Source organism: Nanorana parkeri, unplaced genomic scaffold (genome assembly GCF_000935625.1).
Source record: "Nanorana parkeri isolate BGI_ZX_2015 unplaced genomic scaffold, ASM93562v1 scaffold1588, whole genome shotgun sequence".
Taxonomy (NCBI): domain Eukaryota; kingdom Metazoa; phylum Chordata; class Amphibia; order Anura; family Dicroglossidae; genus Nanorana; species Nanorana parkeri.
In genome coordinates, this window is record NW_017307856.1 from 75,461 (window position 1) to 94,838 (window position 19,378).

At 42.3% G+C, this 19,378-nt stretch overlaps 1 protein-coding gene across 1 annotated transcript in view; it reads left to right on the forward strand.

The window, feature by feature from the left end:
* HIVEP1 (human immunodeficiency virus type I enhancer binding protein 1) overlaps positions 1 to 19,378 on the forward strand; it is a 111,702-nt gene that overhangs the window by 36,863 nt on the left and 55,461 nt on the right. The window contains exon 2 of the mRNA XM_018570736.1: positions 11,712 to 11,765. Coding sequence (XP_018426238.1) covers positions 11,712 to 11,765 — 54 coding nt within the window. The remainder of the gene's footprint in view (positions 1 to 11,711; positions 11,766 to 19,378) is intronic.

The window sequence follows — 19,378 nt, forward strand, 5'->3', positions numbered from 1 at the left end:
AGCGGCAGATTAGGGATTATTGCTGCTGGAAAATGCAAGTTCCTGACGCAGGAATCCCAAACCACACCTGAAATATAGGTGTAAATTGCGGCCCAATATACACATACACTAAAACACATTAATACACTTCTCAACGTTCCCCCCTTCCCCGCACAGACACACACACACACACACACACACAATAATAATACACCTCCTGCGAGCCCCCTCACCTGTTCACGTCTTTTGCAGGGAAGAGGCTGTGAGGAGGATCGATCCCTAGTTATCTGGGGGTGATTAGTGAGGTCTGCAGACCTCACTAATGCATCCTTTTCTTTCGGCCGGAGCTCAGAACTGTCAGAGCTCCGGCCAAAGGAAGCCAGAGATGACAGGAGCTGCTCTGCGCTCTGCATCCGACACCGATGCAGAACGTGGAGCTGCTCCCGCAAGTCAGGTACACGGTCTGCGATCACGTGCCTGACATGTCAGCTGGCTGCTGGGCCACATAGTACCGGCTCGCGGGCCAGAGTTGTCCCGCGGACTGGTACTTGGAGGCCCAAATTTCCACTTGCCCTCACTTTTTTTTTTTTATCGCCAAATGCGAGCAGGAAATTTTGAGCCCTGGTATAGGCCATTCTGCTTTCAATTCATAGGAAAAGTTAATGCATGTTTTTATATTGTATATAATATAATTATATTGGACACATTTTTTTGTTTTTTTGTTATACACCTTAATATTGTTTGGGGTGGTACCAAGCACATTCTGGTTGAGATTTGTAAACCTCGAAATAAATCATTATTTATCAGCCAAGTGTCCGCTTTTGTAAAACATACTGCTGCACTGTATGTTAAACCAGTTCCTTGGCACTTTTGATGAGCACTAGAATTGTCATGCCCGGTAAGCATAATTCTAATTGCTTGGTATAAGCCTAAAGGTGCCCATAAACTGTACGATTCACGTACGAGAATCGTACAGTGTATGGAAGGCGTGCAACCGTTTCTACTGTACGGCCGCACGTCTTTTGTCGAACCAGCATGCTTGAAAACCCGCCGAGAATCGTACGATTGTCGGCGGGTTTCTAGCCTGCTCGTTCGATAGCTGCGGAACGGGCCGGTGTGCGCACGCGCACACTGCTCGTTCTGCATTGCGGTCATCGGAAGCCCGCCCCTCAGCAGGGCGGGCTTTCGATGATCGCAAGTACGATCTGCCCGTCCAAGGTGGGCAGATCGTACGAGCTTTCAATAAGCATACGACCATCGCAAGACAAAAGTCTTGCGATGGTCGTAAGGTGTATGGGCACCTTTAGATTGGAATGTTTTCTGTTCACAACAAGTAAAGGAGTACTTGACAAAACAATTATTAAACCCAGCTAAAAATTATTATATTAGCGTGCCTTTGATACACCATGCTCAGTCATTGCACAGCTGATTGTAATGCTAAGAACAATTGAGACGACAAGGTTGCTGTGCTGACAGACTTTATGCATTTTCTCTATGTCAGCTCAGTAATCCAAAACTGGCTTGTGAAAGTTTGCAAAATGGCTCATTCAGACTTCTGGTGAGTTGCGTCAATGTACATGCATCAAATCCTTTTTTTTTGTACATGTTAATGTGCGTTGTATATAAACCATTCAAAACCGTATATTAACTTGGTTTGTGGTACCCTGCAGCTCATGTGCATTGAGCTGCATTGCCTTAGTGTGTGGGGTGCCATTCAAAATGAACGGCACCACAGCATGCTCATGCACATGACATGCATTGCAGTAACACACGGTACTGCAATGCAGTGTACAGAAAAGTTGTGAATAGGCCCAAAGACATTTTTGCCATGCAATTTCAATTTACTTGTTAAACTGGTAACTGCATTTTTTTCACAACCACACGTGAACTCCAAGACTAAATAGGTAACATGTATTTGATGTTCCTTTTTTTCCCCCATGGGCATGCATATTTTTTTAATAACAAATCGCAGTGTAAATATATGTTTTCTTTTTCCTGTGTGGTTCGCAAAGCTCTGGCTCCTTTTGTTTAATGTGGAGGGCTGACAATGTCCATGAATTGCATAGTGCAGTGATGTCACCTGCTGGTGTGCATTTCTTTAGGCATTGTCAGAGGTGGGCAGAGCTCCATTCCACCCACCAAAGCAACTGCACCGCAAGGAGTGAGCGATCGGAGCCTAGCTGAGACACAGAGCAGGACCAGGCTGTCAGTTTGACAGCCGTGCCCAATGATCTGACCTAACAGAGTAGTTGTGATGGAACAGAAAGTATGTGCAAGGTATTTAAATGAAGTCTTGTTTTTAGCCGGGTAATCTAATGCTTACGTCTTGTGATTTTTCATCCCTTGAACTCTAATAAAGCTAAGTATATTGCAGGCAGACTTCAGTTCTAGAGCAGTGGTTCTCAACCTGGGGGTCGGGACCCCCTCGGGGGTCGAATGACGATTTGCCCGGGGTTCGCCTAGCGGCTTCCGGCCACCCAGGAGAGAAGTGCTTTCTCTGCTCTTTTTTTTCTGACAGCCGCCAGATGTCGCTGCAGCAGCCGCGTCATCCCTAAATTTTAACCGTTGGGGGTCACCACAACTTGGCAAATGTTACCAAGGGGTCCCGGCCCGAGAAAGGTTGAGAACCACTGTTCTAGAGCTATATTACAAACAGTTCTTATGGACTGGTGAGGTCAGTACAGATCTTCTCAATCAGTGTAGCAAACCAGCCCCATGCCTTCACCTAGATGTCTCAGGGAGTTTTGTTAGCAAACACATTCTATTGCACTAAACAACAATTTTTAATCTAATACACTGGTAAGTGGAAGGTGACCTTAAAGCAGAAAATGTCAAATTTCAGGCACGTGCTCTTTTACACCAGCATGTACAAGCATAGGTCTGTGTGAGTCTGCAGGTCAGGAAGTTCTAAGTTCTCAACTTTGCCCTTTAAAATAAAATTGTGGAACATAACTGAATATGAAGTTTACAGAGCAGCCCTTTTCTAATTACATCTGTTCTTGATTATTCAGAAGGAAATTATTTACACCCACCTCCTTGCATTCCAGAGGAAAATTCATTTTAGATTTTAAAAAACAACAGCTTTTTTTTTAGAAAAAAAAGTAAGTTAAGTAATATGTAAGCAACAATTTTTAAATTCTGTTTTTAAAGTTATGTTATATGAAGGGAAAATATAACATAGGTGTTATCCCAATTTGGTTGCAGAAATGCAAATGCTTTCTTGTTTTTTTTTGCCACTTGGCTTGTCTTGTTCTTGGTTGCAAGCAGTCAGATCCAGGAACATTCATATCATGTGGTGGAAAGAAGCTAGCGAAAGTGCATGTCTAAATTAGCATATCTTTTGTCATTGGTCTTTATTTGAATGGATATCTGCTGAATTGGAATGTCAAAGGTCACCTAGTTACCAGCAAAATAAGACTAAGGCCCCTTTCACACGGGCTTTCTGATCCGGTCCGCCTGTCAGTTTTTCAGGCGGACCTGATCAAAAGCTCAATGTTAGTCTATGGGCAGCTGGATCTAAACGGACAGGCGTCCATTTACATTCGGTTACCCCCGGCTGTGGCCAGGTCCAGAAAAAGAATCATAGTTCCATTTCGTTGGACCTGGCCGTGTCGTATGGGAGGTAATTTTATGTAAATGGACACATGTCCATTTACATTGCAAGATGGAGTTAAAAACTGTATGGCCACAGATGTCACAATGGTGCACGGGTCGGATCCCCTCTTAATCAGACCATGTGAAAGGGGCCTTAATCAGCATTTTTTTTTGTCCCGCAAAAAGTAACATTTTTGATGTTTTCATGGAGATGATTTTTAAGATGATTACATCTGAAACAAGTGTACTGTATATATAACTTAACACCTTGCAAAGACTAGACATCCATTATCACATATGTCTGCTCATATGTCTGTTTACAAGGCTGCAGAAAAATTTCAGAAGTTTATTATTTTTTTTGCCCGTTGCACATCTGTGATTTAGTAGACTAATAATCTGAAACGGGAAGGCAGTTAGGGTGTGTGAGTCACCTGTGTTTCCTAGAATCCAGTGTCCTGTGTCAGCTACAAGAACTGTTACGAAAAAACGCATTAAGTGGCTGTCTGGGCTTTGCAATGAGATTAACATCAGCATAACCGCTTGCAATATATTCAGCACTAATCTGTGGTCACACAGGGTGACCTCACATGCTTTGCACATTAGCATTACTGCACCAGCCTTTACCAGGTGTGGAAACATAATACAGCAGCGCCAGTCCTTGCTTTCTTTAGTTATGTTCCTTTGTGTTACAAACGATATGGCAGCTAGCCATGCTGTATTTGCCAGACATTTGCAATAATGCCAGTTTACACGTTTGCCTTCCAAGATATTTCAGCAGTGAAAAGTACATCTGCTTATATGCTTTTGTCTCCTGCTCAGCTATATTTATGATCTGATTGTCTGCCCATGGACTGTAGTATGTGGAGTGATGTACTTTTGCTTAGTGTTAAAGGTATGTACAAAAACATGAAGCAGTTTATCTCTTTGTTTCTTCCTGTTGACCTATAATATTGCACATGTATATTTAGTAACATGAGTGTAGGACTGCAAAAGAGCACTGATCAGATCTTTTAAACAATGAATAGCTGATAAATGACTGTAGTTTCCAAAATGATCCTAAGTATATGATGTGTTTATAATTTCCACTGATAAAAATAAATTAGGTATACAAAATTATTTGAAGTAAAACTTCAGCCAACAAATCTTTTTACTAAAATGATTAAAATTTCTTCGAGGTCCGTGCTAGGGGTTTTCCCTTTTTCATATGTAGTCAGCAGGAAAGGAAGTCAGTGGAAATCTCTGCAAAATAGAGCAATAACATTTTTATTTTTTTGTGTTTCTCTTTATAGATTAGTAGAGCTGCAGCTAACGATTATTTTCAAAATCGATTAGTTAGCCGATTATTAAGTTCGATTAATCGGTTAATCGGATAAACAATAAAATACATTTTAAAAAATCGCTCCAGTGAATACTTTTTGATCGATTAAAATTCTTCTGATCGAAAATGAAAACACTCACCTCTCCGCCGACTTTCAGGAGTCGCGTCGGAGATCCGGTGACGTCACGGACATCGACCTTACCGAACTCCTCCCCTTCCCCAAGTGGCTCAGTCGGCTAACTTGGGCCGGTGAGTTTGGCCAAGAAGCACCAAGCTTCTGTCTTATCTTAAAATTATATATATGCACTTTGTGGCTCTCCATTAACCCCCCATCTCGCTCCCAGAAATGTGACCATTGAAATTTACTGATATTATGTTGCAATCAGGTCCTTACATGAAATGGAATGGATGTAAATACATTTGTAATCCAGCACGTTATTATTCTGAGTTGCCCCACTCAAGCGGCGGCCATATTGAGTGAAGCACGTGAGATTATAATTAATTAATCGAAGTATTATCGATTAATCAATTTTAAAAAAATTTGATTAATCGAACATGAAAATGTTAATCATTACCAGCCCTAATATATATATATATGTGTGTGTGTGTGTGTTGTACATGCAATTTATCATTATTATTTTTTACATTTTAACCTTTTTATTTACAATAAAAAAAAATTTTAATGGGTCTCACCTGACAGATCACTTCTAATGGTATCTTATTCCTGGCTTTTTCTCACCATTTATTAGTCTACTGCTGCAGGTAGACACTAGACAGAGCTGCAACGGCTCTGCCCAAGCCTCCATACTGACAAGGAGTGCCATAACATCACTATACTCCCAATATAAACATAATGCTGAAGCATTGTTTGCATTATTCAGCTCTGGTGAGACCTGTACCCGACTCTGGTGAGACCTGTAACTGTAATCTGTATTCGGCTCTGGTGAGCGGTAAAATCTGTATTCGACTCTGGTGAGAAACTGCCCTAAAATCATAAGTCTGTATTGTTTTAGAAGAAATGTCACATGTCCCTTTAAGAAAAAGTATTGGTAATTGGTATCGGCGAGTACTTGGTACTTGGAAAGTACTTGGTCTTGAAAAAAATGGTATTGGAACATCAGTTCCAGCATATGCTACTGGCACCCACAGGAGCTGCTGAGTCAGGGTGCTGTTTTAAAGTGGATCTTTATCCCTTTGACTAAAAATCACATCAGCATACAGCTCTGAATGCTGATATGAGATCATCTTACATTCATTAGTTAAACTAACATATATTTTTATTTTACTTACGATTTCTTTTTTTCCCATTTCCTGATCCACTTTGCCACAAATTATGTAATCATCAGCAGAGCATTGCTGGGAAATCTCATCTGTAATCTCATCATGCGATCACAGGGAAAGGTGTTTTCCTTCCCTGAGATGATGTGCATGATTACATGTCCTAGTCGCATGTGCCAGAGTTCCAGGAAGTAAAGGGAGATCTAGTAACCTGCCCTTAGTAAAAATGTCCACTGTCAGAAGACTGGGAAAGAAAAGACAAATTAGGTCTGCAAAAAATACAAAGTCGGCAATTATCTAGAGGTGCCTTTGTTGTTATTTTGGGTAAAGTTCCTCTTTAAAACAGCACTGGGACATGTAGCCGCTGTCCCAGTGCCGTTTTAAATCAGCATCCGGGACTCAGGTGGTTGAAGCTGAACTGTTGACTGCTCTTTTTGTCTAGGGGGAATATAAAAGGCAACGATATTTCCCTTATCGCATGCTCCCTCAGTCTTCCTCCCAGCTGCATGACCAGTCCTCAGAAGCTGCTGCTTGTCACCACTCTGGTTACAGGTACTCTGACTTAATCACGTACAATGCAGGAACAGCAGTCCTATAGTGTTACGAAGCTGAGGGCCTGCCCACAACCCAGAGTGCCAGAGACAGAAGAGCTCCAGCTGCCAGGGAGTGAGGAATAAATAAAGTATAGTTACCTTTTCTGTTCCCCTTAGAAGAAACATGCATTTAACCCTTGCTGTGCAGTTGGAGCCCCAGGGAAAGGGCCATTTATTTTAAAGGGCTGTCGGGTTCTGGACTTTGTTCTAACTGGTTTTACTTTTACATTGGTTCTATGTAGAGCATTTAGCAGCTCATATTGAAATGAGCTGCTAAATTTAACCCTTGCTGTGCAGTTGGAGCCCCAGGGAAAGGGCCATTTATTTTAAAGGGCTGTCGGGTTCTGGACTTTGTTCTAACTGGTTTTACTTTTACATTGGTTCTATGTAGAGCATTTAGCAGCTCATATTGAAATTATTTTTTATATAGACTTTCCGTTCTGCTTTAAAAGTTGTATGAATAAAACATTTTGGCATAAGTTATCAATATTGTATTTCTCTTTGCCATAATCCCATATGGAGTACCTGTGTTTCTCAGAATGCATATTATCTTTTATCACGGTCTTCAATCTGTAGTTAAACAATACAGTTAGTGATTGTGTCAATGGGAATGGAATCATGCATTGGATGTTCTATCTCCAGAAATAACACATTTGAAAGCTGCTGTAGTATTGTGCTGTTTATGTAATTGCCTGCACCATGACACACAGGACATGATGTGATTAAGGAGGACAATATGCTGCTTTTCATGGCTCAGCTGCAATGGAGTAATATTTTGTTTACTATTGGAATTCTAGATTTAGTACAAAATCCGCATTTTTTCAGTGCTCAGTTGGTGAGAGAACTATAATCTGTATTGCTTACAACACATGGAGCATTAGTTATTGCACTGAATTGTGCTTACTGGCTTGTTAAGGTCAGTGCAGCTACAAAGAAAAATGATGTGGGCGAGAGAAGCATAGCTTATAATATATACATATTGCATGTAACTGAGGGAGGGTTAGCTTAATTGCTCTTCTATGAATGCTTACTTTTCAAACAAAAGTGAAAAAAAACTAGGATATTCATATCCCTGAACTCTAAGCTATGCCAAAAAGACAAGCAGAGAACAAATGGCTAGTCACCAGTATTGTCTGTGGTCTTCCTATAGCTGATTGTTTACCCACTACTGACTTACCATTCCCTTGTTGTGCGCGGTGTCTTTGCATCTTGATAAGCCAGGGCTTTGATTCCTCGATGGGACATTTGGACAAATTGGGACAAACCCATTCACCTGACACCCAATGCCAGATTGTCTCTGGCCCAGTGGCTTTGGAGTTGAGAAAATCCTTTCCCCCACCATCATAGAAGACCATAACTTTGGATGCAAGCTTGAGGGCCTGGTGAGGAGTCCTAGACACCTTGTTGGTGTAGGGGACTTGGTCAAGAGAGCAATATCTTCTAATACATTCTAAAGCTATGAGCAATTCACTGGATAACACAATAAAAACCCAACAGGGGATCTTATCCTTCACCACTCATTCCAAAGCTAAACATTTGACTTGACATACATTTTAAGCAAGCTGTAGATTTTTTTTTTTATGTAGCAGTAAGGCTGGGTTCACACCTAGGCGTATCGAATATGCGCGTTTGTTGCGCGATTCACTTTTAAAAGAACCGCTACTGGGCTGTATCCCAATAGAAACGCGCGACAAAAATGCCCCAGAGAAGCTCCTGTACTTCTTTGGGCGTAGGACGTTGTAGCGCGTTCATACGGCCTGTAATACGCCCAGGTGTGAACCATATCAATAGGAAATAATGGGATTTTGGTGTTTTGGAGAGCATTCGAACGCACTACAAAACGCCCAGGTGTGAACCGGGCCTTAGTCATGTTAATGTTGGCATATAGACTTTGTCTGCTGTTCCTAAGCGCTGTAGTCAGGCACTAATGTATTTTTTTTTTTTACCTTACTAAAAATGGTCATTAAAACAAATCGGCAATGCTTTAAGGTATATAAGCAGAGGGCTGCAGACTGCCACCTGAGGACATTCTCTCCCCTGCAGTGATCGGAGAGAGATTCAGCGGCTTCCAGCCGCTGATCTCTCCTCTGATCACTAGCCCCGGAAGTGATGTGCATTACTTCACTTCCGGTGTAACTGTACACAGTCTCCGGCTCTTAGAGCCAGGAGATGAAGCTGGGGAAGCAGATCTCTGCTTCCTCAGCTTCTTTGGGGTCCCTAGGTGACATTAGGCGTATGAAAGACCCCTGATGTCTTCATAAAGAGGACCTGTTGCACCCTATCTGCTATTACGTAGGGTGCTTGTTAACTCCCTATGTGATAGCAGTAGGGTTAGTGTATAAAAAAAACATTTTTTTTGCATTTTGTAATTTTTCTTATAAGTCCCCGCCCCCCACATGCACGCACATAAACATGCGTCGGTGCGCCTACGTGTGACAACGACAGTTGCGCTACACATGTTATATATCACCTTAAACGTCTGAGTGAGAGCAATAATTCTAGTGCCATCAATCCCTGTTGGCACTAAACTGATGAGCGGTAAAAGCGTTTAAAGTGTTCCCTATGGTAAATTTTGGGTATTGACTTTTGTTGCGGCTTCACGGGCGACTGCAATTTTAAGGCTTGACATGTTTGGTATCTATTTACCCAACATGATCCCGTCTATCATATTTTACCAAACAATTGGGTATTGTATTTCTGTGCACTAAATTTTAATTTAGTTTATTTTTTCCTAAAAATACTAGTTTGATAAACATTTGTGCAAAAAACCTGTGCAACATAAAAAATTGCAACTAAAATTTTTTTATTCTACAGGGCCTCTGCTTTCAGAATATATATCATTGTTTGGGGGTCTGAAGCAGTTTTCTAGCCAAAAATGTATATTTTATCATGTGTGCGCAAATAGTAAGAAAATGCCCCGGACAGCAAGTGGTTAGGGACCTACAGCTGAGTTATACAGTGTTTACATTTCTTTTAATAGTAAGGGTACTTGAATGCATTTTTAAGATTAAACTCCGGCGTTTACTGTCACTTTACCATAGGCGCAAAGTCTGCCCAAATCTGACTTTTCCGATGTGGCTAGATGTTTTGGTATTAAATAACCTTATTGGCTTCTTGTTTCTCTGCTAAATCTGTCAGTATCTATTCTTCAAAAGACTTCCCAGCTCTGATCCTGCCACAGACATTATGAAGCCAGTCAATGGTATCTTAGAAATTTTGCGTAAAGTAAAATAAATAAATGTTTCACTAATAATGGAAGCTGACTGAGGCCTGACATCCTGCTCCTGGAGTTGCTCATAGAAAGTGGCATCTAGCAAGAACTGATGAATACGTTTTGATTTGACTGGCTTTAACTGGTAGACTCTCAGTCTTTCTGGATGTGGCCGCTTTGTCCATAGTATCAGGATGACTTTATATCACACATAAACCATTAAGTTCTTCATACAGTTTCCATGTGTGAAAGATTTGTGTAGTTTATGGTGCTTAGGGTGTTTGCAGGGACGTTTTGTAGCCAACGTTCCTGTTGTGTCTTCTCAAGAAGGCTGCATACTGTTAAAATATAGTTGAGTGTGATGGCTGTGGTTTGTTTGAGTACTGCAACGGTAGCATTGGGAAAAAGCCACGATGAGAGGATGGCATCATATAAAGGACAAATGGAGCCTTTGCTGCTGATAATTATTTGTCATGTATACAGTGTACAGTCCAGCAAGATACTTTTATTATTCATCAACAAAACCCCCCAGGCACTTTTTCTATACAACCCCCCACTGTAATTTCAGAGAAACAACAACCCTCTCTATGAAAGCCGTATTTTGGGGTTCACATGGCTCTAAACCTCAATGAGAAAAGAAAGAACAGAAGGCAGGATTTTTGTTTCATATGCATCTTTTAATTCATACAAAAATATGTAATACCTGTCATCTCTTGTTCCCCCACGGTTATATATGGGCTGTACTCGCACCCGTCAGCCTTTATATAGTGCTGTGAATGTAGCCAGTATATGAACTTATGCCCCAGTAGAAAGCAACTAGAGAAGTTGCAAAGGATGCTATAGATTTTTTAACTCCCTCTCTGTGGGTGAGGCTGTAAGCCAAATGGACAAACAACTAATATCTGTGTTTTGTATACCTGTTGCAATACACTTGCACATATTTCCAAAATGATCATGCAAATGTATACTGTCCTTAGGGTAAAATCGGAGCTCGTCTTTTAAGATCCAGGATTGGGATGAAATGGTTCATTATTTCACAATAAGGTGGCTGTATATGATTGTGCTATATTCTAAATATTAGAAAGACATGTTCTAATATGTTTACATATACCTGGAATACAAAAAAGGACAGAAGGGCGCCCAACCTAGTGCAGATTATTTTTTATTTTAAAAGACACAAAGATAAAATTGCAATGGTACTCACAATGGAGGGTCATAAAACAGCTTGTGTGGATGTTTTGGAAGAAACAGTAGTTGAGACTGCAATCTGCCTGTGTGCCACTGTGGTGTGGCGGCGTTGACGCGTTTTCGGGGTCAAGCGTTTCCGGGGTCAAGCCCCCTTCCTCAGAACGTTCTGAGGAAGGGGGCTTGACCCCGGAAACGCGTCAACGCCGCCACACCACAGTGGCACACAGGCAGATTGCAGTCTCAACTGCTGTTTCTTCCAAAACATCCACACAAGCTGTTTTATGACCCTCCATTGTGAGTACCATTGCAATTTTATCTTTGTGTCTTTTAAAATAAAAAATAATCTGCACTAGGTTGGGCGCCCTTCTGTCCTTTTTTGTATTCCAGTTTTACAGTTTCTCCCGGCTGAAGTGGGGCAGCACCCCTAGTTGTTTTTACTTAATCATCAGGATCCGAGCACAGCGCTTTAACTTTACTATATTTGCATGTTTACATATACCTGTTCAATCATTTATTTACAGTGAATTTTTCGGGTTTTTTTTTTAAATAGATAAAATAGAAGAGGCACAGAAGAAGCTTAACACTCCAGAAGAAACTCAAAAAGGTAATTACTATATTGATATGCTTACATTGTACTTTTTGTTTGTCTTTGAAGATCTGATTTACTGAAGTTTAAATATATTCCTTAGTAATTGTAGATACCCAGGGTCAGTGGAAGAGCTATCAATTTTTCACCCTCCACCCTGACTCAACCTCTGCCAGTCTATTGTATGCTGAATTTCGACCATTGTATGGCCAGCTTTGGTACATACATACAGGTATTTTGTGAGTCATAGCTTGTTAAGAAGAGCACTGTGGGGAATTGATCAAAACTGGAGCAGACAAAATCAGGAGCAACTGTGCATGGCAACCAATCAGCTTCTCTCTTCAGTTCAGTTAAGATTTGAAAATCAAAGCGAGAAGCTGATTGGTTGCCATGCACAGCTGCTCCAGATTTGTCTGCTCCAGTTTTGATCAATTCCCCTCATTGTGTTCAGCAAGCCTCTATTTGGCATGTATAAAATATAAAAGAGCTTCCTTGAATTGAAGCCTTTTTAAGGTAATACGTTACTCACTTAAACCTTTCTAAACTACTGACATTTATGCAGTTTAGAAACCCAGAGGTCAGATAGCTCAGACTTCCCGGGGCTTCCCATGACAAAAAGAACCAATAGGCCCACCTCTAAATGACTGTGAAATACAGGATTTCCTTCTTATAGCAGAAGGTATTTACATATCCTCACTTTCAGCACAAAACCCAAAAACAAGGAACTTAGTCTCTGCTTATGGGTATGGCTTTTTTGACCCTTTTAGCCATCTATGCATCCAGAACCACTGGTGTGTTTAACACAAATATAGCCATAATTTTACAGAGCCTGAAATGGCTGTATCTAAAGTGGTTATACTTGCTCTGTAAAATTATGGCTATATTTGTGCCAGTGTATGATACTCTTCTACTGCATGATAGGCTATTCATTTAGCATACGTTTAAAATGTCAGAAGGGTGGAAACACATGTACATTTGTATGGCCCCTAAAAAGATAACATCACTTAATTTTGTGTGTCTTCTAATTTTGTGTTGCTGTTATTGAGGGCTTGTTCACACCTGTTACAGTGCGATCCAGAGCGGTTGGCTGCTGGAATGCACTGTATCGCATCCTGGCCAGCTCCCTGCGTTGTGGGGTGGGAGGGGACACCGCAGTCAATGGCACCGCAAACACGTCCCGCCCGCAGTGCGATCACCTGCACCAGAACATGTGGCGCAACAATGCCTGTGTTCTGGTCCAGTGCGATCACAAAATATAGTGCTTGCAGCAATTGTTTGTGATCGCACTGGACCGGAACGCAGTAATTGTGCCATGCGTTCTGGTGTGGCCATCGCAGTGGAGGCGGGGGGCGTGGCTATGGTGCCATTGACTTGAATGCACCGGCAAGCCCTCACTCACCCCAGAATGCAGGGAGCCGGCCAGGATGCGATACAGTGCGTTCGAGCAGTCAGCCGCTCTGGAACGCACTGTAACTGCGGCGAACATGCCCTAAAGAGCAGTTCCAGGAGGAACTAGCTGATGGGCAGGATTCCAAGCCAGAAAAAAAACAAATACAAGGGATAATGGTGGTCTGGGCAATACAGAAGATAGCCTATTCTGAGTCCTTCTCCTGTCTTGCCCAGAATTGCCTCTGGTGGATCCCAGGATCAGCTCCTTCCTCAGCTCAGCGTGATGTGCTCAGAAGCTTGGATCAATAGGTTGTACTGTGAGGAACATGCTACTTCCCTCAAAAAAAACTGCAGACTTCCATTTAGCTCTATCCACAGGCTGCAGGGACACTGACTACTTAAGGAACCACACTGAAAGTGCTTTTACTCTTTTAAAGGATATTTGTGCTGAGAGAAATATGGAATCTGCCATTGCTTACCCTGACAGTATCTGCTCTAGAGCACGCAAACAGCAAGAGATGCCGGAATTCAGTATCTGCATGCTTGTTCAAGTACTGAAGCCTTAAGATGCATGTGTCAACAAGGCAACTAGCATTTGAGGAAGGAGAAGTCAGCAGTGGCAATCTCAGTATTTCTCTCAGTACATGTATATTTTAAGATATTCGTGTGATTTTCTATAATCCCTGTTGACATAATTTCCACCTTTTAAGAAGTTAGTATCCTGATGTAGAAGTTGCCAAATAAACCAGATCTTTGGAATGCCATCGTTAATACATGTTATCTTATGTTGTATGCCTCATGTCAAGACAATAGCAGACAATTCCCAGATATACATATGTTGAATTTAGATGAATTAGACATATTTCTTTGCCTCATGGCAGCCAGGCAGCCAGCCAGCATTTCTGGCCAGTGTGATATTTTCATTGTATGTTTTTATTCTTTGGAGTATTAACGTTCCTTATGTTACTTAATTGATTCCAGTAATATAAATGTGTGGCTTGAATGCACTTAACGTGTAAAGCATACTTATCACTAACTTTATATGTCTGCGTGAATACATTCCTGCCATGTCACAAAATACAATAAAAATATAAAGCCTGGCTGGTTCCTGATGAATGGGCCAAAATTCACATGGTAAATGCCGCTGTCAGCACCCTTCTGGCCGGCATCCCTTGATCAGCTGGCTGGAAAATTATCTGCTGAACCGAGCTGGCAGCGAGTCAGCTGCTAGCTCCGTTTAGGTATTCTGACAGCAGCCGCCAGCATGTAGTGTTCTGGCAGTTCACAAGGTAGGGCTTGAGTTGTATGTATACCCATCTAATATAACAACTGCAGCACAGGCACCAGGATGAACAGGACTGTGATTACACCTGAAAATAGCTGCTCTGTCACATACCTTCTGGAGCTTGAGATGACGAGGGCGGCCTCTCTTGCAACTCTGGTCCCAGAAGGCCTGATTATAGATACAGGTACTCCGGGGCACGAGTGCCGGATAATGACTTGGATGCTGGAAGCAAGTTCTGTAGCTGATTGTAGTGTTGTGACACTTCAATCCACGTTCCACAAGAAATAAGGGCACAGTTGAGCTTGTGTCCATCTGTTACCAAAGATTGCAGGGGGCATGCAAGTTGTTGTTGAGTTTGATTTCTCACCTCCACTATAGACTAAATAAAAAAATTACACATCACATATGTTGAAGCCTGTCACTAGCTTTAACACATCAGTCTTTGTTTTACAAGGGCCAAGCAAATTTGGCAGATAGAGGGTTGAGACAAACTAGTTACCATTGACAAGGGCACTTCTAATGATCAGCTTCTATTGATTTAGGTTAACTTTCTTAAATATATTACCTGGAGTTAAGCTTTAATATGTTAGTCACGTATGTAAAGTCCATCCTAGACCTGTTGGCCTATCTAAAATGACCCTCTCCACAGGTTGAAAGTGCTGCTGCCTAAGAGTGGCTATGCTACTCCACCATAGATACAGTGGAGGAGTAAGCCTAGCCACCTTTAGATGGGAAGTGTGTTACTGGCCAAATCACAGGTGAAAATAAAGGAGAAAAAGGACACTTATGAAGCCAGCACCTCCAAGGCCTCATTCACGCAGCGTAGAGTGGGGCCGTACAGATCTGTGCAGTGTGCACCGCTGTAGCGGGCCGTTCCCGGGAAGGACAGGTGCTGTGTGGGATTGTATGCAGCAGCCTGCGTACAATGGAAGAATGCAGCCGTTCGCTGTTGTACGCTCACCCGAGCGGGTGTCCGTACTTGGACGCAGACAGGATAGATGCTGTGTGCGCCCGAGCACAGTCACCCGCACAGATGTGCAGCTCGGGTGAGCGTACGGCCGCGTCCTCCTATAGGGAATAACAGGCTGCTGTGTACAATCACACGCAGCACCTTCCCAGCTACGGATCTGTACGGCCCCACTCTACGCTTTGTGAATCAGGCCTAAGAGCTGATGAGCTGAAATATATAACAAATGTTGTTCTTGGGTTTGAATACATTACTTCAGCGGCAGTGGAGGAGTGAGCGTAGCTGCCCTGAGACAAGAAGTGTGTTTCTGGCCAAATCAGAGGTGAAAATAAAGGGTAAACAAAAAAGCCTAAAAAAGGAAACAAATGAAGCCAGCACCTCTTAGATGCATGAGCTGCAATATAATAAGATTTTATTCTTGGATTTGGATACATTATAAACACAAGAAACCATTACATGTTAAGGGGCTGTAGAAATTGTAAGGAACTGGATTTGCAAAAAAAGAATTACATGAGGAAAAGACCGCCCAAAAAGGTGGTGGCCCAGTTGCTTCTTAATGCACACGTCACATTCAGTTCCAACTTCCCCATAATCCAATGCTAATATTACATTTCTGAAAATACTTGCTAAGCAAGCTCCTTGCATGACCATGCTCGGGCTCGCAGTGGGTAGTTTGACCACTGCATAGGGGCATGAGGGAAAGTTCATGGACGTTTGCTCCGTAGGGGCTACATTGTAGTGGTGGTAGAGCAGGCTCTAGGTTACTGCAGGGTTGTTTCTCCTACTGGCAGCATGCAGTAAGTTCAACTTAAAAATAAATAATAAAAATTACAATTATTTATTTTTGTGTATATAACTGTGTGCTATTGTGTTTTAACAAAATCCATCTGTCTCATCAGTTGGGTGGAGAGTAGCATTCAAAAGATTTTCCTGTACTTGAAATTTCTTACAATTGCATGCAGAAGCGACTATGCACAATCAATCACTTGCACTTGGTAAAAAAAAAATAACTTCTCTGTCTCTGACTCATTTCAAGTGGTGATCTACTTTTCCCAAACGCAACTTAAAATTGATACTTGCAGATATTAGACACATAATCAAGTCTCTTTTTTTTGGTCTTTTAATTTCCCGCAAATTGCAAGGATGAGATTCAGGCAAATGAGGTCAAAGGACTTTTAATTTCTGGAGCCAATATGAGAACATTTCACTGTCCGCGCGGAAGTTTTAATTTATATTACTCCATCGAGAATATGGCAGTCTGACAGATTGAAAAAAACCATTAGAAATCAAGTAGGGGCATTTTGCTTATGGAAAACGATGCAATGAGGCATTGTATTATGCAGGGACTTTGTTTTGCATGCACCCTTTAAAGTTGACCTTTTGGTAACTTTACAGGAATATTTCTGACCCATCACTAAAAAAAAAAGATGTACCTTTTATAATTAGAAAGCTTCAATGTAGTGTCTGTGTCTCAACAGAAATTTAGATTTTTCAGTCTGTTGCAGGTAGGATAGAGTATGTCCTTTAGTCTCCTTTTCCCTAATGGGTCAGACTGCAATATTATCACTTGGTCGTGGCTAACAAGATAAGAGGCTTCAGCAGGAGGCTGATCTGTGTCAGACAGATCTGTACCAGACATTTGTAAACATAAGTGAGTACTACACAGGCATCAAGAGTTATATGATTGTGTCATCACTGAGCCAGCATCTGAATCCAGGAAACAGATGCTGAACGTAAATGATGCACGTACAAAGATGGCACCATCCTTTGAGAGAGGAAAAACAGGTGAAGGCTTTGCCTGGGGAAGTTTTGTGAGAAACCCATGAGAGCTAGTAAAAAAAAAATCTGTACGTGGTAGGCCCCATTCATACTTTTTTTGCACATAAATATGCGCAACAAAAAGCTCAGCATGTAAATTCTCATTAATTTCAATGGCCCCCATTCACATCTAGGCGTTTTGTCGCAAGCTGCAAATGCCTGTCGCTCAAAAAAAATTATCTGAGCTTCTTTGGGGCGTGTTGCAGTGCATTTGGCCATATAGATTTTAATGAAAAAGCTTGAGACATATTTTTTGTGTGCGTTTTTTTACGCGCGTTCTCCCATTGACTGCAATGTGTTGGAAATGCCAGTCAAAACACGTGTCTAACACTCGTTCAAATGTGCAAAAATGAGCAATGCTATGCAAGAACGCTGATGCCTACGTGCGAATGCAGCCTTAAGGTGCCCATACACCTTACGATTATCGGACAAAACTTTTCGTCCGATGATCGAACCGTCGTACGATTTTCGTACGACGGCCCCATCCTGCCCCGATTATCGCAAGGTTCAATCAGCGGTAGTTAGAAAAAAACACCTGGACGACTTGCGGTAATTGACCGCAATTATTTTCGTTTGCGCATGCGCAGTGTTAATCGTACGACTTTTGCCGGACGGAAACGCCACCAACCATGCGAACATCGTAGGATCAACCAAAGTTTTCAAACATGCTTAACCGTCAAAAGTCGTACGATTGTACAGTACTATCGGTCGGGCACTCTATTCACACGTTACGATTGTCGATCGCATACGATTATCGTGTATGGGCACCTTTACACTTGCACATCACTTAGCATACCTGTACTTTAAGAGGAACTAAACTCTGGAAGCTGTGCCGAAAAAAATGCAGGCAGAGAGTGGAGGACGAGTTACCAGTAGTGCCTGTGATCTCCCTGCAGTTGTTCTATTTTTCTCCTCATTACTGACTTAACATACCTGGTTCTGCTCAGTGTCCCTGTGTAAAGGTGGTCCTCTTGGCAGTGTCAGGGCATTTGGTTGCTTATATTATAGCAAAGGTGGGAAACTCTGGCCCTCCAGCTGTGCTTTAACTATAAATCCTAACATGCCTCTGGGAGTGACATCTGTAACTGTCAGTCTTGCAATTCCTCATGGGACTTGTAGTTCCACAGCAGATGGAGGGCTAGAGTTGCCTACCCCTGCATTAGAGCCTCCAGTAAGGAGGACATTGAGCACCACATTAGTGATATTACCAAATCCCACTCCAAATCTCCTGAGACTAGCAGACAGAGGCAGCAGTGCCTGATGCTAACACTGCACATATACAGCTATGAGATTGGAAGCTCCAGAGTTCCGAGGCACCCTGACATACCAGGAGGTGCACGGTGTTTTAAAAAAAAAATGTATTCAGTTCCACTTTAACCACCTGCTGTCCAGCCGTTGTAATTAAACGGCCGGACAGCGGCTTCTTGAATGCGGGTAGGGGCTTTTAAACGTCCCGCCGCTAGGCGGTGCGCACAAGCGGGAAATCAGCCTGCAATGTAAACCGCCGGCGATGGCTGTTTACATACAAGCGTTCGGGCGTCTGTAGAGACGCCCGATCGCTTGTATTATGCGTGTGGCCGCAGCCGCTGCTGGCGATCCCGAGCTCCGCTGTGCCCGGTGTGAGCCTGGGACCAGCACAGCGGCCGGAGATCAAACAGAGCTCGGTACACGAGCTCCATTCGATCTCCTCCTCCTCTTCGGAATGCAGGCAGTGATGTGTATTACATCACTGCCTGCACTCAGTGTCACTCTCCGGTACAGAAATCGGAGAGAAGCTGGTGAAGCAGGTGTTTGCTTCATCAGCTTCTCTGGGGGTCCCTAGGTGACATTAGGGCTCTTAAAGACCGCTGATGTCTCCATAAAGAGGGCCTGTCACTGAAAATTGGCTATCACAAAGGGGGATTGTTAGTCCCCTATGTGATAGCAATAAAGTTCAGTGGAAAAAAAATGTTTAAAAGAATTAGTTACAAAAAAATATAAAAAACATTTAAAATCACATATAAAGGTAATAAAAAATTTTTTTTTAATGTTTTTAAGTCCCCCGCCCCCCACATACACATGCAAACATGCATCGAGTGTGCCTAAGTGCATAAACGATGATTGGATCCATTACGCGGCACATGTTACGTATCGCCGCGAATGTTGCAGTGAGAGCAATAATTCTAGAGCCCT